Genomic DNA, 27,767 nt, shown 5'->3' on the forward strand with positions numbered 1-27,767 from the left:
GATTAAACATCTCATTTTATTCTTGCCAAATGTATGATGATAGGAAATCCCCATTTTGGGGATGTAGCATCTACCCATCCCCTCTTGGGGCTTTGACTCACTCTAAGCAGGACCAGCAGTAAAATAGGAAAGGCAGATGGAGAAAGAAGGTTTGCTGCTTTGAGAAGTGTCTCTAACTGTTAGCACAGTTACACACTCAGGTTATACTGTAGAAGCAGTGAATATTGGTTTCTACAAGGGTATTATTCCTTATTCTCAACTTTCCCAGTAATAACTATAAAAAATCCATAGGATCTGAACTGGGATCCCTCAAAAAAAAAAAAAAAAAAAAAAAGAAAGGAAAAGAAAAGTAAAGATTGTTTTGAATCATCACCTGCAATTCTTGGGCTTAAAATCCTAATGGAAATGTTTCTTTCTGGGAAGGTATCTTATTTTCAGCTCTTCTAAATATTAAAGGCAAAGTAAGGCGCCACACAATTCCCAAATCCTTTAGCTTAGAAATAACAGTTCAATAAAACTCAAGCAGCAAAGTCTTTTGCTCAGCTGTTCAGAAGGGAGACGCTGAATATTGGAAACCACTTGATTGAATGTGATGGGCCAAGGTGACGTTCAGAATCCAAGGAGTGTTTTCGAACTGAGGCGGTGAAAGGCCTCTGCTCTGGCTTGGGTCACTGGTTGGAAATATTTTCACAGAACACTCCAGAGCCTTTTCAAGCCAGACTTCCAGGTTACTTGTTGAAAAGTAAAAATTCCTTTTTGTTGTTGTCATTAAATTGATTTCTAGAACTTTACTTTTATTCTTTATTTCTTAAAAAATAATCGCTCGGAGTTCCTGTTGTGGCGCAGAGGAAACGAATCTGACTAGGAACCATGAGGTTGCAGGTTTGAACACTGGTCTCACTCAGTGGGTTGAGGATCTGGTGTTGCCATGGGCTGTGGTGTAGGTTGCAGACTCCACTCGGATCTGGTGTCGCTGTGGCTCTGACGTAGCCCAGTGGCTACAGCTCTAATTGGACCCCTGGCCTGGGAACCTCCATATGCCCTGGGTGCGGGTCTAAAAAAAGCCAAAAAAAAAAAAAATTGCTCCTCTAAAGGGAAAAATAGCATTGCAGAATATAAGTTCCATGGAAGTCTAAAGGAACACGCCAGTTCTCATACAAGTGTTATGAAATAGGCTTCCTCAGTTATGGGCCATTCTGTTCAATAAAATAACCTACAAATACCACTGTTTTACTTATAACTTTAAAAAGTTCACCTCCCTTGTATTTAGTAGTTACAAGTGTATGGCTTTGGATGAAAAAAAGGCGATTCATGCACTTTAAAAGTAAATATACTTTATACATGAGGAATATATCCAAGAAAGTGCGGTGGCTTTATAAGTTGGGTATTAATATTAATGATGTAAGAAAATTGCAAGCAGACTCCTCTGGAGAATCCTTGACATTAGTGTTATTTAAAGCTCTTCTTTGTAAATCTTTGCTCAGTTACTCAGGCTCAGTCACCATTCCCTTCTCCAAATGACCTTCATGAACCCCATTTGTGCATGTCTTTGATTTATCTCTCACTTACTATCCCTCTCAGATCAAGTTTATGTGCTCCCTGTAGCTTCTCTCTTGAGACTTGTGATTTATGATCTCTCCATCAGATTATTCTTCTCTTACCTAGCATGCCCAACCACATGAATTCCCTGCAGGAACATCAAGGGGCAAGGGGAAGGCAAAAGAGTTTAGAGCTTTCATGGGAATTTCTTTATTTTGCTAATGTCTCCCCATCTCTACAATTCACCTGGAACCCTTTAATTACCCCTGTTTTGAACCCAAACATATTATGTACCTGCATCTCTGTTTTCTCTTTATAGCACATCCTCTCATGTGCCCCTAGGTAAATAGATACATATCATGCTCCTTCTCAGGCAAACGAATTTCTGGTCAGGGTGTGACTGTTCTCTAAGTAGACTGTGGATTTTCTTGTTAAACCTTAGGGTGGAGCCACAGAGGATATGCCAAGGGGGCTTTCAGATGCCAACTCTTACTTCTTCTTACACTTCCTTCCACCCTCTTAAAAAATCCAAGATCCCAGCATTTCCATCGTGGCTCAGCTGAAATAAATCTGACTAGCATCCATGAGGACGCAGGTTCAATACCTGGCCTTGTTCAGTATGTTAAGGATCTGGCATTGCCGTGGGCTTCTGTGGTGTAGGTTGCAGATGCGGCTCAGATCCCACTTTGCTGTGGCTGTGGTATAGGCCAGCAGCTACAGCTCCGATTCAACCCCTAACCTGGAAACCTAGAAACCTCCATATGCTGCTGGTGTGGCCCTAAAAAGACAAACAAAAACAAACAAGCAAGCAAAAAAAAAAACAAGAGTCCCAGATAAACTTTTTTTATATTTTCAAACTTCTTTTATTGGCATTTTACGAAGTGGCCCCCCTCAGTAACCATCAGATCTTGAATGTTGTCTAAGAATCAGGACAAATGGATGCTAATTGTCTTGGAATGATGTGGGAAAATGAGGTGACTTGTAGGGTTGCCAGTTGAAAAATTTCAGCTAACGCACACTGTATATTTACACCACTCTGCAAAGTACCCACATATCTGTTCTTTTCATTTAGTTTTCAGAACAGCTTATTCAGTAGCAATCATGTTCCTGTCTTGGAGAATTAAAGTAATTGGCCCAAGGACATACCTATTTGAGCCTTCAGGTATGGTTGTTTGTAACTCTTTTATGATTTCATCTAGATATGATTTAACTGAATCTGTTCAGAGATGACTTCGGGCCTAGATAAAGATGATTGTTTATTTAGTGAGGTAGTGGAGAGGGGTATGTGTTGAGGGAGGAACATTAGCGGCAGAATATCTGAAGTCCTAAAATTTCAACAATTGAAAATTCATTCTTTTGAGATAAAGATTATCCTTCAAAAATACTAATTTTCCTGGGAAGCCAGAGCACTCTGTCCCATAATCAGTCATTGGGTCAATAGTTTGAGACAGCTTGATGCTACCCTTTTAGCAGGTTTCAAGTAGGGGTGGCAAAGGCAGACAAACAGACAGACATGCCTAAGTCCAGCATCCAGTGTGTCATTAGTTGCTTCTAGCTCTGTGAGCAGAGGTGGTCTTATGTAATCCTTCTCAACCCAGTATTCCAGGCAACAACTTTTCTTTTTTTTTTCCAGTGTCTACAAGTAAAGTTTATTAGAACACAGCCATGCTCATTCATTTACCTTCCTCTATGCTTCCCTTCCTGCTTATGGCCAGAGGGCAAATTTGTTTTGATTAGAGATGATCTTTGGACCCATTTGGAAGCAAGACCAGCTCAGATGGAGAAGGACCAAGGATTCTGCCTAAGGAAGATGGGACTGGGTGGAGGGCTTGAGTAGGGGCTGCTATGAGGCAACATGAGGTCACTGGGTGATGGGGAGGACTTGAGAATATGAAGGAGCTGGGAGCAAAGAGGAGTTGGGAGGCTTCCACATGAAAAGATCATGTTAATAATTCTGCCTGAGTTTGCTCCTGCAGATGTACATATCCCATGCCAAATACTTCAGAAGTAAAACCTTGCTGAGGCTGAGAACTGAAAAGAAACCAAAAGCAATAAACACTGATTTTTTTTTAAATCTTCTTATCAAACAGATTCAAGGACACTAGTTCCTACAATTACTTTTGGCTCCAAGTCCACCCTCCCACGGTCTACTCTTTCTCCCTCTGCTTCCCATTCCCTGTGCCTAGCATTTCCTCTGGATTAGCTCTGTTCCAACGGAACTTTGAGAAATGACTCCAAAACTCTGAAGTGCAGGTCAGTGATCTGAACTGCCAAGACCACAAATAAAATTAAGACACAATCTGCCTTCCAGCCAGCTATGACATGGTTGGAAAGAAAACACGGACATGTGCAGTGATATCCAGCAACATAATTAAGGAGAGGAAATGGCTGACATGGGCTTATGTGCCAATGAAGGGCAGAGAATCAGAAAGCTTCCGGAAAACCTGTTGACTTGATCTATTCCTCCAAGAAACAGACCCCGGCGTGGAGATTTACATCCAGGAAGTATATTGGGGATCTAGGCCTTTTGGGAGTCCTCTTCGAAGGATGAACCGTGATGTAGTTGCAAGGTGCTCTCTCAGTTGGCACTGGGGAGCCTGGAAGGTTCTTAAGAATTGTCTTGAATTGAGGCAGTGAGGCCAGGCCTTGTACTTCCCACCATCAACCAGTCGTGGAATGTGAGTGTCCTCTCAGCTGCTGACGTGCGCTTAGGTGAAAGGAACTCAGTGGAGAGGCTTCAGCTGTCTGCAGAAATAACTGCTGGGGCAATGGGAGTCTCGGTCCTGAAGGGTGGCCCTGGTGGTTCTAGTGCAGCAGCCTCCACAGGTGTGAACTCAGCTGGTCCCGACCCATGTAGGCTGAGTTTGTGCAATTGGAGAAAAGGGAAAGGGATCTTTCTGTCAGGTGGAGGTGTAAACCATTTTTTTATTTTTTTAAGTGAGCCGAACATTGTGGCTCTAGTGAAGGGTGTGTGCAGGCCAGCAGGCAGGATAGGAAGCTGGAAGGAGGGTGAGGGGCTTCCTGCAGAGAACCTTGAATGCTAGTCATGCCTGTACCTCATCATTTTTGGAACAAAATATCACATTATCAGCATATAGTATGATATAGAAATTTTCACTGATACAAATGTAGTGGGTGGAGGATATGGGGGCCACTTACCATATGAGCAAATTTAAAATTTGATTCAGAGTCATTTCATCACATTTGCTCTCAACTTGGTTTCCCTTCCTAACTGCTCATAGGAGAGCTGGAGTTTTATATCATCTATCTATCTATCTATCTATCTATCTATCTATCTATCTATCTATCTATCATTTTTATTTCTGGAGTTTGACTAATACTCTCAGATGAAAGATCATCAGTCCGCAAATATGGTGAAGTCCTTCTGCAGAGCAACACTCAAGGTTCTCAAAGTGGATATTTTCAGAAGGAAGCAAGCTGATTGGTCCTTTTATTTTGGTTTCTAAATGGATGAGAACACAGAATAGGGACGTACTAAGGGAGGTTTGGATATTGGGCCCTGGTTTATAAGGTAATCGTCACCAAAAATGAAGGGACAAGTTAATGTTTTTACAGTGTGGGCATTTTTCACTTTGAAATGAGACAGGAAGGAGAGGTAGCTACTGAGTAGGATGATGAATGGGTGGGCGGGCCGAGCCAGGACTGACACGCCATGATCTAGATCTACTTATTCTGTGTTGGAGACCCTCCTGGGTAAATCGTAGGAAAATAATATCCCTTGTCTTATTTTCAGTCTTCCCATTTGTTGAATTGCCATCTTTCATAGAGCTTATTTTGATGAGTTATTAATTTAAGTACAATGCTGTAGATTGTTTTGAGAAAGGTAATATAAAGATGCCAAAGAATATAAAATGATCATTCAGAGTCTTGGCAATTCAAAATCAGGTCACCGGCTTATAAGGCATTGTCTTTGGCGAAGTACAGTTTTAGGGGTGGTTAATGAGCAGAGGATTCAATAGCATTCTTATCACTTGTGTGTCTAAGCGTCATATGGTGCTGGGTACCACTGCTGAGGTTTCTATTGCAGAAGGTTTGATGGAGCTCAGAAATACACATTTTAAGCTTCTGAAGCAGATGGTCTGCTGTCCATGTGTAGTGATCACAACACTTCTATAGACATTAAAAATTTGAACTGCGGTCTGCATGTGCCTATAGGAACTAGGCAGGAAATATAAGTAAGAGGGGCTGAACTGGTGTAAGTAGTTAGGGCCTGGTGCAGACTGCGGCAAACTAGATAGCACCTGTAAAAGGATCAATGGTGTCTCAGTTTTAACTGATTGTTGTCATATGGGCATATGAATCCAGAATTACCAGAGAGCCTGTTTTTTTTTTTTTTTTTTTTTTTTGTTTGTTTTTTAGCAGATACTAGGAAGCTGGACTTTTAGATAAGTCTCTGAATATTTAAGTGTTGATAGCTAATTTTTAAAAATTAAAGACACTCTCTGTGGCAGATACAACATCTGTTGGATTCAGTCTCTGAGCAGGCAGTCTGATGTATCTAATCTAAAGAAGAAAGGAATAGAAGGTGCTTGGATTTGCAAGATGAGTTTCAATACTGTTAAAGCAGAGTGCTCTTAGTCAATTCTGCCTGGAGGAGTTGAGTTTAAATTTCTCGTGCTGTGAATCATTTCAGGGGCAAAAGACAGTGACGCTATCTAGCATATGGCTGTTTGTGATGCAAAAAATAGAATATTTGGCCTTTAACAGGAGTAAGAAGATGTGTTATTTTCAATTACTTCCTTAGAGGTTTTATTTTCAGATTTGGACAGAAGACCTAATGCAAAAAGGGCCCTGAGGGCGGGGGCATGGGTGGGTTGAGATAGATGTGGGGAATTTGAGGCTAAAGGTGGGAACCGGATGGGAGACAATAGCAGAGGCAGAGTCTTCCTGAGTTCCTGGGACAGTAATCCTGTCTAGGGTGGCTTAAAAATCCAGATGGGAAAATAAGAGGAGAGGAGCAAAGATGCTGATTCAGGCAGTCAAAAACTGCCATTGAGAAACCACGAGCAGAAGCTGGGAGGGATGCTGTGAGTTAGAGGTCATCTTACCCCAGGACTTCCTTTGTCCTTCTTCCTTCCTTCCCTCCCTCCTGACCTTTCTCCACCCCACTTCCTTCCTCCCTCCCTCACTTCCTTCTAAAGCAATGGACTTTATTTGAGAAAAGAACAGTCATATGAGTCTCAAGGGATTGGAGTTCTCATCTAAAATGTCCTTCCATCACTTCTGTGTGTACAAGACTCCTACGCATCTTCTGTTTCTTTCCTTCTGGTCCTCATGTGCTGATACTGACCAGTGGGGCTTATGGGGCAGAAAGAACTCAGCTAAAGTCTCCTAATTGCAAGTCGGGCCTTTAGAATGGCTGGTGAGGGTCAATATAAAATGATACTCTTGAGCCTGTCTTCTGTACATGGAGACAGCTCAGTTGCACCTTTGCTGGCGTTGGCTGGGGTACGAGGCAGTTAGTGCAGGAAGGTGGGGCTCCTTAATGGTTCCCAACCTGGCTGAATTATCAGTCACAGTTCTGAAAAAACACACAGATTAGCCAGAATAAGCTTGTGACGCTGCAAGGACAGTCAGTCCTTGAGTATCGGGAAACTTAACACATCAAAATGGATTTCTCGCTCAGACTGTGTCCAGCAAGGTTGGGGGCGGGGTGTGAGTGTGTGTCTGCTCATTGTGGTCACTCGGGGATTCATGCTGATAGAGTCTCCCTCTCCAAGACCTTCAAAAATGCCCACATCAGGGGAAAGGATGGGGCAGAACCACTTATTGGCTTTTAAGTATCTGTCTGAAAGTGACGTGTGTCACTCCTGCTCACATTTCAATGGCTCAAGTACAGTCAAGTCTAACTTCAGAAGAGGCAGGAAAGTGCAATCCCACCACACATTTGCAGCATGTACAGATGGAATATTTGTGCACAACCCTCAAGATTCTGATTTACTTTATCTTTTCCAAATCAGTCTAGTAATCTTGCGGAATTGGAATCCCTGACCTGTCTACCTGATCTTCAGAGGGGCTGCCTAGCTCAGGTTCAAGTCCTTCTCCTGACTTCTTGCTAAGGCATCCTAAATCACGAGGAAGACTTCATTCAGCAGATGTCTAACGAAGCACTTGTATTTACTTATTTTTCTTTTTACGGCTGCACCTGCAGCATACGGAAGTTCCTTGGTCCAAGGGTCAAATCAGAGCTGTGGCCTACGCCATAGCCACAGCAACACTGATCCAAGCTGCATTTTCAATCTATGCCTCAGCTTGTGGTAATGGCAGATTCTTCATCTATGGGGTGAGGCTAGGGATCAAACCTGCATACTCAGAGAGGTAACATTGGTCCTTAACCTGCTAAGCCACAATGGGAACTCCCCAATGAAGCAACTTGTTAGTTGCAAGTTGTTAGTAGCAACTTGCCTGCTCTTCAAGAGGGAACCAGATGCAAATTAATGGTATTTTTATTTCTATTAACCACAAAAGGCTTCCATAATTTCACATCTCACTGCTTTTAAGAGCACATATATTACAAATAAAGAAACTCCACAGACTTTAAAGATTAGTATTTATCAACACTTTTGTACACATACACAAATATTTTAATATAATGGTATCTGAAATGTTATTCATATAATTTTAGCACTGTCATCAATATTAACTAAAAACGTTCTTTTAAATTTGGTAAAAACCATATATTTTACAATCTTCTATTTACATTTGAAATATGCTTACATGTTACAAAAACATTCACTTTGACCTTTAAAATATGTGTACGAGGACTGGGTATGGAACATAACTGTAACCAGCAGCAAACTGAATGGTTTGCTTTTGAGCTACACATTCACTGGGATTTCATAGCAAATATTTAGCCGGGCTTGATCGACGCCGCTCAATCAAAGGAAAAAAAAAAAAGAGATCAGAAATGTGCAAATCTGGAGGCTGGCAAAATTCTCAAGCTAGCGAGGTAAAAAAAATATTAACACCATAAAAACGTCAAATAAATTAAATTTCTCTTTCTCTTCCCCGAGATTAGCTGCAAATTCAGAGTTCTCCTGGAGGCGGGTCTGATGCTGCAAACTCCCTTCAGGCTTCTGCACTGGATGAGATGGAGACTGTGGGCAGAGTGGGGGCCGCCTTGTTAATGACCCGAGTGCAAGTTCGCTCCGCTCCTCGCTTTGATGGGTCGTCCGGGTAGGTAATCTTGAAACAGGACAAAACGCAACATGACACAAAACGATCCCAGAGAGGTTTGTGTTAATATCTCCAAACACAAACTTAAAACCGGAACAGTGATTTTTTTTTTTTTTTAAATTCCCCACGGGGCGTCTGTACTTTTTTTTTTTTTGTCTTTTTGCTATTTCTTGGGCCGCTCCCGCGGCATATGGAGGTTCCCAGGCTAGGGGTCGAATCGGAGCTGTAGCCACCGGCCTACGCCAGAGCCACAGCAACACTGGATCCGAGCCGCATGTGCAACCTACACCACAGCTCACGGCAACGCCGGATCGTTAACCCACTGAGCAAGGGCAGGGACCGAACCCGCAACCTCATGGTTCCTAGTCGGATTCGTTAACCACTGCGCCACGACGGGAACTCCTTTTTTTTTTTTTGCGTCTGTACATTTTGAAAATGCCCTTATCAAAGCAGATTTGAAGAAGTGTTTTCCCCAGCCCATGTCTCGGCCATCCTGACAAGATTTTTTTTTTATTTAAAATGATTTTTATTTTTTCTATCACAGCCGGTTTACAGTATTCTGTCAGTTTTCTACTGTACAGTCACACACACACACATATATGTATATACATTCTTTTTCTCACATTATCTTCCATCATGCTCCATCATAAGTGACTAGATATAGTTCCTAGTGCTATACAGAGGGGCGCTGGGAAGATTTTAAGTGCCTTCTCAATACTCTTCAATTATCATATATGTATATATTTAAGTATATATGTATATTTAAATGTGTGACTGAACCTTATGAATGTGTTTGAGTAATTCTGGAATTTTATTTACAATTTTATAATTTGTATTATAAAAAGTCTGCCCAAAGAGGCAAATGTCTGAAACCTTATTTAAAGATTTGTCTTAATAGAAATACAAGAAAAAAAAAAAAAAGCACCTCAGTCTGATTTTATTTTTGGAAAATAATGTTAATATGCCTAAATCATACTCTCCCATCAGATCTGTTCAAATGATGACAGGTGAACACAATAACAGCAGTAGAAACACCAGGCACCTCTAAAATCTCTGTGCAGAAGAGACTTAATGAATATTTAACATTTCTGGTTATGAGAATTTTCCTACTAACTGTTATGCCTTGCCATTCTTTAACTCTACGGCTCTTCTGGGCTAGAATGGCCACTCTGTCCCCACCAAGTACCCAGCAGTCATGTATCCTAGTCTACCAACAAACTCCCTTTATGGTCAACATCACAGTTGTGCTTAAAGCACTTGGCAAATCATGTATCCAAAGAGTATCTGAAACTCTAAAAGCCACATGCCTTTGGCTCCCACCTTGCTTGGCACCGTAACAGAGTATGTGTGTTCCATTCTCTGTATTTTATTTTATTTTGTATTAATTAATTAATTTATTTTTCTGCTGTACAGCATAGGGGCCAAGATACACTTACACGTATACATTTTTTTTTCCCCACCCTTTGTTCTGTTGCAATGTAAGTATCTAGACACAGTTCTCAATGCTACTCAGCAGGATCTCCTTGTAAATCCATTCCAAGTTGTATCTGATAACCCCAAGCTCCCGATCCCTCCCACTCCCTCCCTCTCTGTATTTTATATTTGATTTCCATTGCCAGCTTGACTTCACTATACTGTCATTCTTCTAAACTTTGAAACAGGATCCAAATCAGCATCTTCTGTTGATGTTTCATCCACTAGTTACATGTATTACTTTGGCCTCCATCAAAGGGGGTTTTTAGGGGTTTTGGCTCTTTATAAAATAGGGTGGCTTTCTGGCTTCCTATAATGGTAATTACTGCCTGTCTGTCACTTTAGTAACTCAAGCTGCTCCATTTCCACATTTCCATTTTACACACTAGCGTCTGCTTCACCCTGCTCCATGTCTCTCCTTACACGGAGTCTTCTTTCACTAAGTAGTGGCTTCACTCTTAGCATTTTACCGAAGACTTCTCTGGACAAGCTTTAAAATTTTTTTTTTTTTCTTATTAGGGATGCATTTTAGGCATATGGAAGTTCCCAGGCTGGGTGTTGAATGGGAGCTGCCGCTGCCGGCTGGTCTACACCACAGCCACAGCAACACCAGATCCAAGCCATGTCTGCAACCTACGCTGCAGCTTGTGGGTTCCCAGATCTTTAACCCACTGAACAAGGCCAGGGATCAACTCACATCCTCATGGACACTATTTTGGGTTCTTAACTGGCTGAGCCACAATGGGAACTCCTCTCTGGACACTCTTGGAATGAATTGTATAATTAATTCTCTTTACATATTTTTATTTCTATGTCTGTCTATAGAAATAAACTCTGTCTCTAATTTTAAAAATTTAAGGGTAAAATTTCTCTCTTTGCTGTAATTATACATGTACCTGTTTCTAATTTTAAAAATTTAAGGGTAAAATTTCTCTCTTTGCTGTAATTATACATGTACCTGTTTCCAAAATGTGTGTGTGTGTGTGTGTCTGTGTGTGTGTGTGTATAGGTATGTGAAGGTATTTGTGCATTATGGATTATGGCTCATTCATGCATTACAGTATTATGCTAAAATCTGACCACCTTTCCAACATGAGTTCAAACACAAACTATAGTCAAATGAAAAATTTTTTGCTGTTATAAATCTGAACTGAGATAAATGCCCAGTTAAACAATACTTTGGACTTTAACGACTCTTAGCCTTTACTAGCTATTTCTGAAATTACAAGCAACTCAAAATACTTATCAATGGTTGTCATGAAAATAACTTCTTTTGTTGTAGATGACTTACAGTATTGCTACGGTTAATTTACATTTATGATTGACAATTATCAATTAAATAGTTCCTCCTCTAGAATCTTCTCTACGGAGTCAGAAATTAATATTTTGTCCTTATTTTAATCTAAGGTGGAACTGTGGAATGGCCATATCATAGAGTAAATCATTTTTAAGGAAACCGTTTTTGCTTTTTTTTTGAGATGTCATATATGTTGTAGTCATTGTCCCATGTATCAAGACCTATGTGACAAATCCCCAGAGAAGCTCAGGACCAGGAGAAAGCTTATCTTTCCTGCCAAACCATCTATTTCTTTTACTAAATAGCAAGACCTATGCAATCCATTAGTTTCCTTTCTTTGCATCAGTGTCCAAGAAGCACAGAATCAAATTTTGCTTCGCTTAGCAAAGGTTTTCTGGAGAAGAAATTATTTTTCTCTCTTCTTAATCACCTGATCCTTGTCTTTGTACTATTGTTTTAGCACTTTGAGGTAGAAGGAACCTTTTTTTGGGATACAAATGAGCTCCAATGTACTTTAGAAGTTGATAAGAGTATACATTTTCCTTTTAAAAGCTAAGTTGTTAACTTTAGCTTTTTGATTTTAGTAGGCTTTTTTTTTTCATTTTGACCTACCTTGAAATGGAAATAAAGCTGTTTTAATTAAATAAACATTTAGAGAAAACTCGTCTCTATAGAGGCTGTTGGGGTGGTGGTGGTGGGGGGGGGGAATAAAGGGTAGACCAGAAGGCCACAAACGACAGCATAGACATAAGGAAAGAAAAACATACCACTTTTGCTCACAGTACTGAGGGAAATACTAGACACAGAGGAACAGAAGCTGTATAAACATGGACCACGACAGAGCTGCCAGGAAAAAAAGAGAAAAGTATTTTTGCCCCAAGTTTCAAGGTCAGATGCAGCTTACAGATGGAAATAAACATTTTTTGGTCACCTTTTCCAACTTTCAGATCCCCTGCTTATTCTTTTTGTTTCATGCTCAGATTTCTGATTTCCTCATGCTGTTAAGGCATCACTCCTGAATATTTAATTCCCATCACCCCTTAATAATTCCAAACCAATACTCTTCTGCTAGGAATCCTATCCGGGGGGATTTTTTTTTTTTCTTTGCAACATCAGTCAATTAACCATTTCTTTCTCCAACTGCTATGGAGCGTTTAAAATGTGGGTAGAAGGAGATGGAGAAGAAGAGAAACATATGGGAGATGCAATTAGAATAAAAGATGCATATGACACATTTCATGTTTGGTGACTAGTGTTAAAGTTCTAGACCATTTAAGGAAAGGAAAGGGAGCTAAAATTAGTGCGTGGCTACTGTGCGTGAGGCTGTTTGGGAAGTCAGCTCAAGTTCTCCCCCTCAATTCACACGTCCAACTCCTGGAGGGGACCATGTGTGATGGGATGTCCAGGTAGAGTGTGAGGGTTGATGGATGCTGGGAAGTAGGCCAAAAAGAGCAGAACCTGGCTTTTAATCACGATTCTCTCAGCATCCCCAAAAGTATTATGGTTATTCAATGTCCACATTTTATGCATAGTCTTACAGAATAAACTGAATACATGCCAGAAATCATGGATGACTTGCTTGTAGGGTGTGGGATTGAGTTTTATCCCAATTCTGCATATCTTCCAGGGGCTCAGCCTCTGTAGAGGCAGTCTGGATGGGTCAAGTCCAGGACCCTAGTCCTGGTGTTCTTCCTGAGTATGGTGCAGAGACCCCTGGTGGCGGAACTGTGGAACTTCACGTCACACATCACACATCACAGCCTGGAGATCAGGGGTGACGGATGTGTATGGGAGTGGCAGCAAACCCTACCGGGAACACCAATGTTCTTGGTGTCCAAAAGGTGCCATATGTTCTGGAAAAACAACACGCATGTGGTTTGGATAAACATCTCTGAAAACTATAGAAAGCATCTGGATTCGCATCTTTACCTACAGATTTTTTTCTCCAACCTGATCGCTTTCCTTTGGGGTGGGGGCTGGGGAGGGGTGGAGAACAGCTCAGCAACACGGCGTTTTCTTGAGAGTACAGTGTTTTCAGCAGTAGGAAAGAAAAGAGACTCCTTCTGGTCCTTCTGGCATTGGGGATGACATGGGCCCTTTCTATGAATGGACCAGGGAAAGCCTTACCTGCTCATTCATGATTGCGGAGAGTTCGCTGAGCATGTCCTTGTAATGGGACCTCAGTTCCTCCTGGTACTCCAGCTGGTCCTCTTTGATGAGGCGCTCATTCACGTCAAGGGCCTGCCCACACGCATCTGCAAATTGCCTTTAGTGACAGCAACAAGCAAATTAACAAACAGCCATAAGAAACAGCCACTCAAAATCAGGCTGCTGTTACACTCGGCATTCATGACTCCTTGTCCGAAGGAATTCAGGGACGAGCATCCCAACAAAGAGAAGCTTACCTGAAGATTTCCTTCAAAAGCTTTACTTGGTTGTCAGGGTATTTCTTTGCATTGGTTTCTTCAAGAAAAGCTCGTGCATAGGCCATTGGGCCTGCATTCACCTGTTGGGGAGAAGAGAATGGGCTAAGGCTTCTCCAGAGCTGGTAGCACCCATCATGTGCTCTCCCACCCCCAATTCTCTCACATCACCTTGTAGCCTACTAATTTGTTATCTGTCTTATCTGCTGTCCCCCAGCTAGTCAGTGAACCACTAGGATGCATCTGAACCCCACAAAGCATTGCCATCCTTCCCCAACTTCAGCCCCATGCCCACCATTTTGTGTTTTTAGCATATCCGCATTCTGCTTGATACCTTTGAAAACTAGCCGCTATTTATTTACTTAAGTAAATTTAACTTTGGTGAAATCAAATGCCTGCTGGGCTAGTAACTTTTTTTTCCCTATGAACATTCATACAAACACATAATAATTAATAAAAGACATTCCACAGAGGTAGTGGTCTAAGGCATCACCCTGGGAACTACAGTTTTATTGGGTCTCACTTGTCAGTCTGGCTGAGATTCTGGCCCAAGCAGGGAGGTATTGGATTTCTGTGCGAAGACACAATGGAAGGTTCTATTCAAGCTCACACACATGTGTAGGCTCTCACTAGTGATGGAGTCTATGTTTTCTTTTTTTATTAAAAAAAATTATAGTTGATTTACAACATTGTGCCAATTTCTGCTATAAAGCAAAGTGACCCAGTCATAACAGATGAATAGATAAAGTGGCTGTGGTCCATATACACAATGGAATACTACCCAGCCATGAAAAAGAACAAAATAATGCCATATGCAGCAACATGGATGCAACTAGAGTCTGTGTTTTTTATGGCTTATCATCTTTGCATGTGACTGTGGGGCTTGGAAGGAATAAGGTAAAAGAAGAGGGAAGCCAATCCTCTACTTCAGGCATCCACGATGGCTTTGCCTACCAGGCATTGCCAGTGTGGTGGAGTGAATAAACAGTACCGAATGCTTTCCTTTGTTTCCCTATCCATCTCTATTCCTCTCTGCTTTGCTGTGCTCTGAGGGAAGCCAGCTTTCTTTCTTTCTTTCTTTTTTTTTTTTGCTTTTTTTTAGGGCTGCACCCATAGCATATGGAGGTTCCCAGGCTTGGGGGTGAATAGGAGCTACAGCTGCTGGCCTACGCCAGAGCCACAGCAACGCCAGATCAGAGCCCTGTCTGCAACCTACATCACAGCTCACGGCAACGCCAGATCCTTAACCCACTGAGCAAGGCCAGGGATTGAACCTGCAGCCTCATGGTTCCTAGTGGGATTTGTTTCCGCTGTGCCACGACAGGAACTCCCCCTGTTCTTTTGCCTTCTGGCTTTTAAAAACTTATTTTTGTTATTATTATTTTGAGTCAGGCAAGGGGACATAGACAAAAAGTGGGCAGGGAAGAGGAGAGCCAGGTCAGGATCAGGGCCAATGTCACGGAGTTTTCCTTTCATCATAGGCTCCCACATAGCTCTGCAGGGCACTGTTACTGGCCTGCCTTTATTTACCAGTTTAATACTTTGTTCATTAGGGAGGTTTGAAGTTATTTTTGATTTTTTAAAATACTGCATTAAAATATTATTTTATCTTGATTACTGAGTTTTTGGATGCTCCCTTTAATTTTGTGTCTCTCGCCCCACCCTAGTCTCAGCCCTGTCAGGGTATTTAGGCCCAGCGCTTCCTCCTTGCAATCCTCCAGCACAGACCACGTCTGTCTGCCTGTCTGTCTGTCTACCATCAGCTGGCTCTCCCAGATCTCTCTTTGCTTCCACTAGCTCTTCTCTCCCGAGTCTCCAAGTCTGGGGAGGGAGCCGGCTCCTTAGTCTTGTTAGCCCTGGTGCCTGGCCTCTTTGGTTTTCCTAAATACCGAGTTATTCTTTTCCAAAGAGCCTCTTTATTACAGTTTCTTCAGTCACCCACTGTGAACAGGCTATTTGCTCGTTCTCAGGACCCTGAGAGTCAGAGAGCTCCTGATGCACATTTTATGAACTGATAATCATTTTAGACAGTTTTGTTTTTGAACAGTTTTATAAGGCTCTTCATGACAGAGAATGAATTATTCATTCAGTAATGCATGGGTTAGCATTTAAAATACAGAACATAGTTTATCCAGAGAAGACGGGACGGGAGGATTGAGGAAGAAGAAATTTTACTTTGGCTAAACTTAAGAAAGGCTTATCTCCAGATGTTTGGCACCAACATGGGTTTCCTTTTCTTTTTTTTCTTTTGGGGCCACATCTGCACCATATGGAAGTTCCCAGGTGAGGGGACAAATCAGAGCTGCAGCTGCCGGCCTACGCCACAGCCACAGCAATGCCAGATGCAAGCTGCATCTACGACCTACACCGCAGCTTGCAGCAATGCCAGAGCCGTAACCCACTGAGCGAGGCCAGGAATCACACCTGCATCCTCAGGACATTGTGTTGGGTTCTTAACCCACTGAGCCACAACGTGAACTCCCCATGTGCCTTTGCAAGGAAACACCAAATTTTGGAGATTCTGATAACGACTGTGGATGGCATTGCAAACAGAAAAATATGTGTTATACCCTTTGTAAAAAAAGCTTCCCAGGGGTGTTTTGCGCCCAGTTCCCCTGGCCAGGGGCGGTGCTCACCTTCACACTGACGCTTCCTTGGAGTTTGAGCTGAAGTCTGATCATGTCAACCTCTTCCATCGTGCAAAGCTGGTTAAGCTCCGAAACCTTCTTGGACATCTCATCAATCGCCACTTCAATGGGATTCAGTTCTGTGCTGGACTGGCTGATAACCTGAATCCTCTTCTTCACGTAGGGGAACAAGTGGCTCGCTGCACAAAAGCAACACAGGAGCATTTCAAGGAGAAGGGTTAGGGAAGAGTCAGGGTTCCCTGAACGTCGGGACGATCCTGGATCTTTTCGTGGCCCACAGAGCATTCCATCCTGCACGTTTTCTGTGTACGTGAGTTATTTCCTCCCACGCGCTATCCTCTCACACCCCTCTCAGTGTTGCCCCAGCTGCTTCCACCTGGCATGCGGTTCCACATTTTCCCGAGCCAACAGGTCCTCATTCCCAAGGCTGGACTAGCCCTTCAGGGTCGCTAAACACGGAATAGAGGACAGCTGCCACCACAACTTGTACTTCAAGTAAAACTACACAAAACCACAATAAGCAATGCTTAAGGGAACACCGAAGAGCGCATATTATAATAGCTTTGTTCTGGATTTTTAATTATAAAAGGTCAAGAAAAGTTCAGTGCAGGTGAATGGTCCATGGTTTGGATGTGGTGGGTATCCATGTAGCTACTTCATAATCCAGACCTGCTCGCCTCTGAAGATGGCTTAGGTCTCAGTTCAGATCCCCTCTCCTCTTTCCCCTCTGTCTGCCTTGAGATCCAGTCCATTTCATTTCTTATGCTGTGCTCACCTGATACTCCTGCGCCACTTGGCTCTTTCTCCTACCAGACAGTGAATGCCTTGAAGGCAAGAAGTGTGTGCGTGTGTGTGTGTGTGTGTGTGTGTGCGCGTTTTCTTTTTAGGGCTGAATCCATGCCATATGGAAATTCCCAGGCTAGGGGTTGAATCTGAGCTGCAGCTGCTGGTCTACACCACAGCCACAGCAACACGGGATCTGAGCTGCACCTGTGACCTACACCACACCTTGTGGCAACGTCGGATCCTTAACCCACTGAGCGAGGCCAGGGATCAAACCTGCATCCTCGTGGACACTACGTCAGGTTCCTAATCTGCTGAGCCACAACGGGAACTCCAAGAATCGTGTTTTATTTATTTGAATTGTCAGAACAGTGCCCCACTACTAGAGGCACTGAGCAAATGTTTGTTGACTAAATAAAAGTTAGACCTGCTCACAGAGTAGGTCTAGATAGAAACAGAAGGGACTTTGGGGATCGGCCCCTGCATTCATTCATTTCACAGGTGAGCAACCACAATTCCAGAGGGGTTCAGACTCTTGCCCCAAAGCACACATTTCTTGCCCTGCAGGATAGGTTCAGGGAGAAAGGAGAAGGCAGCTCAGAGGGCCTGTCCCAAGACACCGTGACCTTCACCTTTGGACGATCTAAAGGGAAACGGTGTGTAAAGTGGCTGTGACAGGCTCTCTTCTGGTGGACGTGTCAAGAGTCTCCGACTTGAAAGAGGACAGACAAGAGGAAATCTGTGCGCCCTGGCAAACCCTTCTAAGTTAGCACATTGTGGGTACTCAGGGGCGAGGCTGGAGTGTCTTGTGTTCCCCGAATGCAGCCTAACAGAGGGCCCTGCGTGGGGGCCCGCGCTGGGGGCCAGCACCTACTTGTCAGGACTGTCCTCCGCTTGCACTGCTCCTCCACCCCTCCGTGCTTCTTGCCCGAGAGCGTGAAGGGCGTCTCGAAGACAAAGCGGTTGATGTTGTGGTGCATTTCGAAATCCGTCTTCCGGTCCTCTAGTTCCTTTTCCTCAAAGAACGGTGTGACATAGGTCACCTGGATGTAGGCATATTTGGGGTCCAAATCCTTGGGGTTTACCTGTTTGAAGACATTATGTGCAAAGAAAGAGTGGTGAGCAGAAGATGCTCCTGAAGGCAAGGTGGGAAGCTCTGTATCCCCTGGGCTCGATGTCCTGAGCTGTCCTTCTTCCTTTGGAGGAAAATGGCCAGTCCTACCCTGTGAGGGCTGAGTGCATGGAAACCACGGGCTGGACTGCGGTCAAAAGCAGCTGGAAGGTGGCAGAGTTAGCGCTGCAGCCAGCTGGCCATGTAGCTGGTGCTCTTACAAACTGAAAACCTGGTGGTGGCATATTATTTAATCTTTTCTTTCTTATTTTTTTAAATGTTCTTTTTATGGCCACACCTGCAGCATATGGAAGTTCCTGGGCTAGGGGTCAAATCTGAGCTGCAGCTAGAGTCCTTCACCACAGCCATACCAACGTGCTATCTGAGCCACATCTGTAACCTACGCCACAGCTTGCGACAACGCCAGATCCTTAACCCACTGAGCGAGGCCAGGAATCGAACCTGCATCCTCACGGAAACTATGTCTGGTTTCACTGAGCCACAATGGCAACTCCTAATCTTTTACTTTCTTTCTTCTCTGTAATGAGTAGCGTCACTTTCATCTAGAATACAAGTTTCTTGAGAGTAGAAACAGGTCTCTTTGTCCCTCTATGATTCAGCCATGTATCTAGCCTGAGACCATTGGCTGTGGGCTTGTAATGTAAAAGGAAGTTCCTGGTCTGTTTAGCAGATTAACTGATTTCCTATCACACGATCGCAGATATTTTTATTTTCAAATTCTTGAATTCCTTTTCTAATCTGCACTAAGTTATTCTATCTAATTAAAAATTTTTTTAATTTAATTTTTATTTATTTTTTTTTTTGCTTTTTAGGGCTACACCTGCAGCAGATGGAAGTTTCCAGCCTAGAGATCAAACTGGATCTGCAGCTGCTGGCCTATGCCACACTGTAAGAACATGGGATCTGAGGTGCCTCTGTGACCTATACCACAACTCACAGCAACGCCAGTTCCTTAACCCACTGAGCAAGGCCAGGGGTTAAACCCTCATCCTTGTGGATATTAGTCAGGTTCGTAACCTGCTGAGCCACAATGGGAACACTATCTAATTTTTAAAACTAAATCTGCTTTGGTTGAATAAGCTTGACAAATAACTAGGAAGACAGGCTGGGGGTCCTTCCTAAAAAGTCAAGGAATGACTCGTGCTTTTCTTAGGTAGAAGAGGTGACCCTCAGCCTCTTTTCTAATGATTCCTTGAAGGATTTTCAGACTTATTCCAAATTTCTACATCTGTCTGCTCATCCACTGCTTGTCCAGTTCCAGATATTTAAGGAGGGTCGTGAATTTCCTTGTAACGCTGCTAATAATTGCATTGTAGGATGGCTACATTTTTGACCAGACTCAGAGTGACCACCCAGCTGCTCCAAGGCTGATCACCAGCTAAATGGTAGCATGATGGAATGAAGATGCCAGCTGTTCGGAGACCGAATTTGGCATTTTTCTCACCACCAGGAACTCTGTCTCTACTTTCCCTGTAGGAAGGCAACCATGAGAGTGGTTCTGACTCCGTCCCTGTTTATGGGGAAGGGGATCATATCTTTCAGGTTGAGAATGATGAACACATTTGTACCAACTTCCATCAGATCCAGCAATATAATCTCAAACCCCTCCAAACACTAGCTTTATAGAAGAGGACAAGGAAGAAAAGACCTCTTCGGTGGCCCAAGAGAGGCCAATAAAATTGGGTGCAAACCAGCTTTTCTAGTTCCATCTTCTGCCACACCCCTCTATCCAACCTGTGTTTCAAAGACCTGCCATTCTCTAAACACACCTTCTCCTTGAATTCGCCTGTCACTGCACCTGCTGGCTTCTCAGAATGCCCTTGGCATCCAACAAATACCTTCTCACCCTAAAATCCTCCCTTTCAACCTCACCTCTCTGTGAAGCATCGCCAACCAAGAACAAGCTGCTCAGGGAGCCCCCAGCTCCAAGCTTCCCCTGTACGACTTGAAGGTGTGGGCCGTGTCTCCTGTGGTAGGTATTTCACTGCACTCTATTTAACTAGCTCTCTGCATATGTCCTTCTCTTCTTAGCCATGCGAGCTCTGGAAGGAAGAGATGGTGTGTGCACCAGTACCTTGCTCTGGTGCTAGTTCTACTTCTACGTGCTTCATAGAGAGGTTGGCTAAATGAATGAAAGTGTATTTAGAAGATTCTGAGTAATCTCATCAGAGGATGTAAGTATTTGCCTTCTGGAGCCAGGAGGAGGTTAACTGAATGTTGGCAGGTTAATACAACCTGGCGGGCTAATCTGGAACTATCACAGAGGATAGGTTTCAAAATTGGCATGACCCAGGAAGACTCCACGACCGAACAAATGCTTTTCTGCTCTTTCCCCCAAGTCTACCATTGGATCTCATCACTTTAACCCTTTGGTTGCTACTCAAATGCAAACCACCTATGGCAGAGGTAGAGAGTTTAGTATGGTGTTTCTAAGATTACCTAAAAGTTACTCAAATAAACATGTATAAGGTTTTTGACCCCACCTCCAGCCCCCAGCCAAACCACCAATTATTCAACCAATAAGCAAATAACCAAAACACCCAAAACACTCAGAAAGTTTGCATGTTCAGGCAGAGAGTTAAAACTTTAATAAATGTAGTTTAGGAGTTCCCGTTGTGGCACAGTGATTAACGAATCTGACTAGGAACCATAAGGTTGCGGGTTCCATCCCTGGCCTTGCTCAGTGGGTTAAGGATCCGGTATTGCTGGGAGCTGTCATGTAAGTTGCAAACGTGGCTCAGATTCCACGTTGCTGTGGCTGTGGTGTAGGCCGGCAGCAACAGCTCTGATTAGACCCCTAAGCTGGGAACCTCCATGTGCCACGGGAGTGGCCCTAGAAAAGGCAAAAAGACAAGAAAAAAAAAAGAAAAATAAATAAATAAATAAATGTAGTTTAAAAACAAAAAATTTAAGCCAGTTCTTTGCACTTGCATGAATATTGATGTTCCCCTACCTTATTGGAGTCCTGGATTATCTTCACATTGTCTGCTCCGAATTTATCTGCGTAGAGCTTGAGCAGTCTTTGGGAAATCTCGGAGAGACCAGTCAGCTTGGGTTCTTTATAAATATACTCTTTACCTTCTTCTTCTTCAAAAAAACCCTGTGGAAGACATATAGTGAACTACCTGTTTTATCAGAGAACTCCAACGGCAAATCACCACCAAAACAAAAACCATCCTAAGGATGTATCCAGTCTTGTGGTTGCCGTCCAAGCCACAGATGAGCTCTCTGTAAAATTCAAAAATCAGAGGGAAAAAAAAGGAAGAAAACAAAATTTCATGTTAGAATCAGTTATGAATGTAAAAACTCTGATTAGATCCCTAGTCGGGCCAAAGAACCTCATGAGATAAATTTATACAGATTTTTCTCTACGAGTAGAAATCACTGGTAATACCTGCTTGCATCTATTTTAGGGGAAGAATGCCCTCATGTGGTAGCCTGGTGTAGAACACCAAGCCTGGAGTACTTTTTGGTATTTTTTGAAGAGCAGCAATATTTTGAAATATCTTTGAAATTATCCCAGGAAACACTGTATAGCATGTAAAGGTATCTGAATGGATTGATATGCATCCCACATCATCTCAGGTGAAAAGTTGTAACAGAAATTACATATACGATGCTCCCAAGTACTGATATTTTAAAAATAATTTTGCATTAGTATGTCATCAGGGGCCTGATGCAACTTGGCTATATGTAATTTCATCATTCACTTTACTTTGCTACTAGATCACTTACATTCTTACACAGCTAGACTTTGTAAGACTGAAAATAGTAATGTCACCACGTCATCGTTTCTGAGTCGCAGGCACAAGTAGGTCTTAATTTCTATTAATTTATTTATCTGGTTTGAAACAAGGGGAAGGGAAGATGCCATTGAGGATAACGGAGGCGATCGTTATTGTTCCTTTTCATTGAAAGGACACAGGGCATTTTCCCTGGAGAATAGATACGGCATTAGAGTACCAGAGTATGTCTGCAGTTAAGAATCCAAGTGCATCTCGTTCCTTTTGACTGCAGAGTTTACCTCAAGTAAATAGCTGGGTGAAGGTACTGGAAGTCACACACACACACAAAATCTTAGCTATACTTTTTGGTTTTTGTTTTACCACTCATTACATGTCCAAAAAATGTGTAAAATGTTCTGAAGCTGTTTTTTTCTTTCTTCTCTTCACAGCTAACGTGAGGCAATCTAAGAATAATGATGACAACTCCTATCTGTATGGTGCTTTATACTTGTAAAGCACTTTCATCCAGGTAAGTTCGACTATCATGAACAGTGTACTTTGTATCGTAAGTGGGCTGACACTGAAAGTAGGGCACAAGGCACATTCACCAGTACAGTTCTTGCTGCAGCTTGCGGCGACGTTGGATCCTTAACCCACTGAGTGAGGGCAGGGATCGAACCTGCATCCTCATGGATACTACTTGGGGTCTTAACCCACTGAGCCACAAGGGGAACTCCTGGGTTTCCTTAATTGACTTTGAACTTTTCAAAAGCAGGAAAGGGTCTCGTTCAATATTACACGTCCAGTGTTTAGCAGATGCCTGGTCTTTAGAAGGACCTCACTGTAAATTAGTTGACTGAATAAACAGATGAATGAAATAGTTCTTAGAGGGCATATATCTTAAAAGGACATATTTGCACTAGATATAAATGGATAAGACTCCATTGCTTTTAATATGGGTGTTTTTATTAAACAATTTCCTTTGAGGAATGTCCAAGACCAACATTTGATTACGAGTACCTTGACCCCAAGCTGCTACAACAGTGATATATTGATGTTAGAAGCATGAAAAGCCTCTCCTTATCATTCTTCTAGACTTTGTAGGGGTGGTGAGGTCTGGCCCCATTCCCACATGACTTCTGGCCTGCTAGGTTTTTTTCTGTTGCTGTCTTTGTGGAGTTTTGTCTGATTCAAGGTCAGAAGTGAGTGGCTAAAATTGACAGACTGATACAGCAGAGAAATAACACTTCTGAGGCTATCAACCAGAATCCCCACAGGGCAATAGCTACAGCAAAATTTACAAATTGCATTTCAATGGCAAAAATGCCTCCAAGTTCCAGGAAAAGATTTTTTTCATCATGGTGTGAAAATTAGCACACAGAGACATTTTCACTGTGAATTTCCATCCCCCGACCCCAGCAAATTTCTGAATCCAGCTTTAGCAGAAAAGGCATGGTGAGAGCAGTATTTTATTCTCATGACTATGAACTTTGTAACCTTGGTCACGACCTGATTTTCTTTCACTCTTACTCCTTGGTCTGGAGGATGGAAAACAGTGCAGATTTAGACTTAGGAGACCCTAAGGACAGTGCCGGGGATACAAGAGGCCACTGGTGCTGATTAGCTATGATGAGGAGAATGATGTGATGATCATAAGAAAGAAAAAAGTTGTCAGTAAAATAATTTGAGCTCTAGCTAATATGCAGGGTAACAGCCTAATTAAGTTTCGAGTGCTTAAAAATACATACCTTCACGTTCTCTTGCTTGGGAACTATGCTTTTCCTGATTGTAAAAAGTCTGATGCTCATTTTGATTTTTGGTAAGTGATTGATTAGAAATAATCTGTGATTAGAATTAATTAATTCATGAATTAATAGAACATGGAGATACCTCTTGAGACTATTTTATAAAATGAGTAGAAGGGAGCTGGTGTAGCAGAATGTAGTATTTAATTGCTGTCTGCCAAGGATTGTGTAAGCTTTTGGAGCCAGAGAAATGGCAGCTGTGAAAATGGCTGGGATGTGAGTTTACCTTTTACCCAGGGAAACCATCAAAGCAAAGCCCAGCGAGGCACAGGACACGACCTTAAGGAAGTGTAATGCTCTGCCCGTGAAATACGCGACTTATAAATGGGGCCATAAAGTGATGAAAACCTGGGGGCAGCTTCTCTTTTGCTTTAGCCCCAAGGTGATGAACAGACTGCATTTCAAGGCAACAGGAAATGTGAACTCTGCATTTCCCTAGCTAGCTCAATTTTTAAAAATGTCATTTTTACAAGACAACAAATACCCTGAGCTGTCATAGTTAGGAAACAAGCACACATCCTAGTTAACCAAGGACTTTGAGTCAGTAGAGTTAACATGCATGGATTATGACACTTCAAGGCAACAAGTTACCATAAAAAAAATTCAATAAACTGACAACTCAAATCACAGACACCTTCTTAGCTGTTTTGTGGCAGGTACTTCAGAATCTTGCAAGGCCCCTGGACCATTATTAAGATTTCAAAGGGTCAATGCCTTGTGATTACAGTCCACTGATTCACATTTCCAAAGGAATGCATCCAAAGAGGAATCTGGTGTATAAAAGAGGGGTCAGAAAAATCACAAAAGGCTAAATGTTAAGAAGAATAAATCTTCAAGGATGCAGAGTAATGGTTCCATATAAATATGAACCCAATTATTTGTGCATATGTTTATATATCAGTGAATTTCATAGAGGAGAGGGGCCAGAAAGGGGTGCCACATTCCAACGTGGCGGGGATGGTTGTATATACTTATACATGCACCTTCCCTCCTCTCCCCAACCCCTTTTCCCATCAAGATTCTCAGATGCATCTACACCCACACAGGCATGATTAAAAATCATGGAATCGACATCCTTTGATGAATAGAATAAAATTCCCCCAGGCCTTTCACTCATTTCATTCCGGGGCCATCTGATGTTTTAAGTTATGCAGTGAGCATTCACTGGCTTGCTTTCATGCTAAATACCAGAGCCTAAGGATTTCATTGATTACAGTTGATGTTTGATCACTACTGGCGTTTCATTACTCTGGAAATGAATACGTCAGGGACGCTTTGGGAGATGTTTTTATATAGGCGGCTCTGCGTAAAATTTCCATAGTCAAGGATGGCAGGTGCTGCATTAGGAAATTCATGCTAGGCAAGGCTTGCATTTTTAAAGTTCTTGCCACAAAATAGTTTCCAGCTTGTTTTCAGTGTCTGGCTCACTGCAGACATAATACTAACTACTCTAGGCAATACTGTAAAATGAAAGCGCTAGTCCACAGGGGAAACTAAAATATTTACCCAAAGGCCTTTGTGGAGGCAAAGAGCCTCTTGCATATTACATTCCCATAATCTTTGTAACATGATTACAAGACTTCAATTTGAGCATCGAGAGGTGAATTTTACAAAGACAAAAAGTACCATCATAAAAAAGAAATTATTTCTGACCATGGGGATTATAGTAATGAAGTAGTTGAGATTTTATCTTAGATCTTTAGCACCGTCATCTCGCACACATTTGGGGGGAATGTTCAAACCTATCCAGTATTTCTTTTTTTGGCTTTTTAGGGTCACACTCGTGGCATATGGCGGTTCCCAGGCTATGGGTTTAATCAGAGCTACAGCTGCTGGCCTACACCACAGCCACAGCAACGCCAGATCTGAGCTGCATCTGTGACCTGCACCACAGCTCATGTCAATGCCAGATCCTTACCCCACTGCGCAAGGCCAAGGATTGAACCTGCAACCTCATGGTTCCTAGTCAGATTCATTTCCGCTGTGCCATGACAAAGAACTCCCTTATCTGGTATTTCTTTATCATTAAGTATGAAGTGCACTGTCAGCTCCCGTTGAATATAATAGTTCATATTCTCTGTTTGGTGTCCTGGGACTGGGATTTGAGTATCATTTGAACAATGATGACTGAGACTCTAAATGGCTGTTTATTGGGAGGACCGCCATTAGTTCTCCTCGTTCAAGGGCAGCTGGGGTTTACACTTATAGAGTTCCTTGCTTAGGCATGGACTCGGGTCTGCAGATTTAACAAGACACTTTGCCATTTAAGCTTGGCGTGGACTTTGGAATAAAAGACAAACAGAGAATACTGGCAGCATTAAAAACAAAAAGCCAGGTGCACGGTCCGCACACTTTACTGAGGAATCTGCAAAAGGAACAAAGTTAGGTCCCAGGAACGCAGCTCTCCCCAACCCTTCCCTGTTGCCCCCGCATCTATTTAGTAAAGGGGTTTTCAAGGATTCTTTTAGTAGGTGAGTGAAGGATCCATGACCCCAAATTTACAAATGAAGGTAGAAAATACTGATATGGTATGGATGGGGGAAGGGACTGAAAGAATTACAAAAAAGTATGTACCAATCAGAGAAGCCAAGCTCACTGTGGACAATGTGTGAACCTTGAAAGAGTTTGTCTTTCCAGCTAATTTGGCAATAATTACCTTGAACCATATGAAGATGCCACCTTTATAAATAAAAAATGGTCAAATATGGGGAATTTCATATGGTTCAAAATAACACAAAGAAAATTCTGTGTCACAGAGCTCTAGGTCCTGGCATGGTACTTGCCCTTGGCTCATCCTCCAAATCTCCTGCACCACTTCTTTCTGCATCTCAGGAGACTTAATTCTGATTTATTGGATAAAGGTTTAGTCTTCTGTTCACCATTGATATTGGGAATTAATACTACCACCTCTGAGAGTGCTCAGAGCTCACCAACAAAGAGAAGCCCCGTTTTTCCACGATACTCATTTGGAAAAGGGCAGGGTCCTTTTAGGATTCCAGGAAGGTACCTACCAATGGCCACCACTACGTCTGAGATTCCACTTACTACTCTGTTCTTTCTTCTTTTTACAGCTGCACCTGTGACATATGGAAGTTCTTGGGCTAAGGGTGGAACTGGAGCTGCAGCTGCACGCCTGCACCAAAGGCATAGCAACACCAGGTCCAAACTGCATCTGTGACCTATGCCACGGCTTGCATCAATGCCAGATCCTTAACCCACTGAGGGAGACCAGGGATTAAACTTGCATCCTCACTGACCCTATGTTGGGTTCTTAACCCGCTGAGCCAGAGTGGGAACTCCCACTGGGTTCTTCTTGATCAGCTTCAACTGTGGTGGCCTGAACTGAGCAGGCAAACTCCAATACTGAGTCTACTGTCCATATATTTCAAACATATGGTGCCCATACTTATCTCTGTGTGTGTATGTAGGTTGTCAGAATATATCTACTTTTGTGCAGAAGTGTATTCTATATGAAAAAGAAAGGATACATTTTTTTGTAATTCAGATAACCGCAATATAAATAATTTAGTTCCAGAAATGCAGGATGACTCCAAAATGAATGGGAGCAGGATTATCTCACCCTTATATGAATTGTTCATTTGCACAAAAAGTTAAGGTTGAGTAAAACCACATGGAGGGAAGTGTGAGGCTTATTAGAGCATGCAAATGGAGAGAGAGAACTTACCACAGCCTGGAACAATCAAGACCAAAAGAAGAAAAGAGTAAACATCCGCATTAAAATCTC

At 42.5% G+C, this 27,767-nt stretch overlaps 1 protein-coding gene across 11 annotated transcripts in view; it reads right to left on the reverse strand.

Moving 5' to 3' along the window:
* Positions 1 to 7,988: 7,988 nt before the first annotated feature.
* DOCK10 (dedicator of cytokinesis 10) overlaps positions 7,989 to 27,767 on the reverse strand; it is a 276,033-nt gene continuing 256,254 nt past the window's right edge. For 10 of the 11 annotated variants that reach the window (XM_047773650.1, XM_047773649.1, XM_047773646.1 and 7 more), the window contains 6 exons: positions 21,446 to 21,592; positions 18,235 to 18,445; positions 16,566 to 16,756; positions 13,912 to 14,012; positions 13,634 to 13,772; positions 7,989 to 8,745 (listed from right to left, as the gene is read on the reverse strand). In XM_047773650.1, coding sequence (XP_047629606.1) covers positions 8,629 to 8,745; positions 13,634 to 13,772; positions 13,912 to 14,012; positions 16,566 to 16,756; positions 18,235 to 18,445; positions 21,446 to 21,592 — 906 coding nt within the window. In that variant the 3' untranslated portion in view covers positions 7,989 to 8,628. Of the gene's footprint in view, positions 8,746 to 13,633; positions 13,773 to 13,911; positions 14,013 to 16,565; positions 16,757 to 18,234; positions 18,446 to 21,445; positions 21,721 to 27,767 lie in introns of those variants that run through there. The other variant, XM_047773655.1, reaches the window with a different exon arrangement.

This window comes from Phacochoerus africanus, chromosome 3 (assembly GCF_016906955.1).
Source record: "Phacochoerus africanus isolate WHEZ1 chromosome 3, ROS_Pafr_v1, whole genome shotgun sequence".
NCBI lineage: Eukaryota > Metazoa > Chordata > Mammalia > Artiodactyla > Suidae > Phacochoerus > Phacochoerus africanus.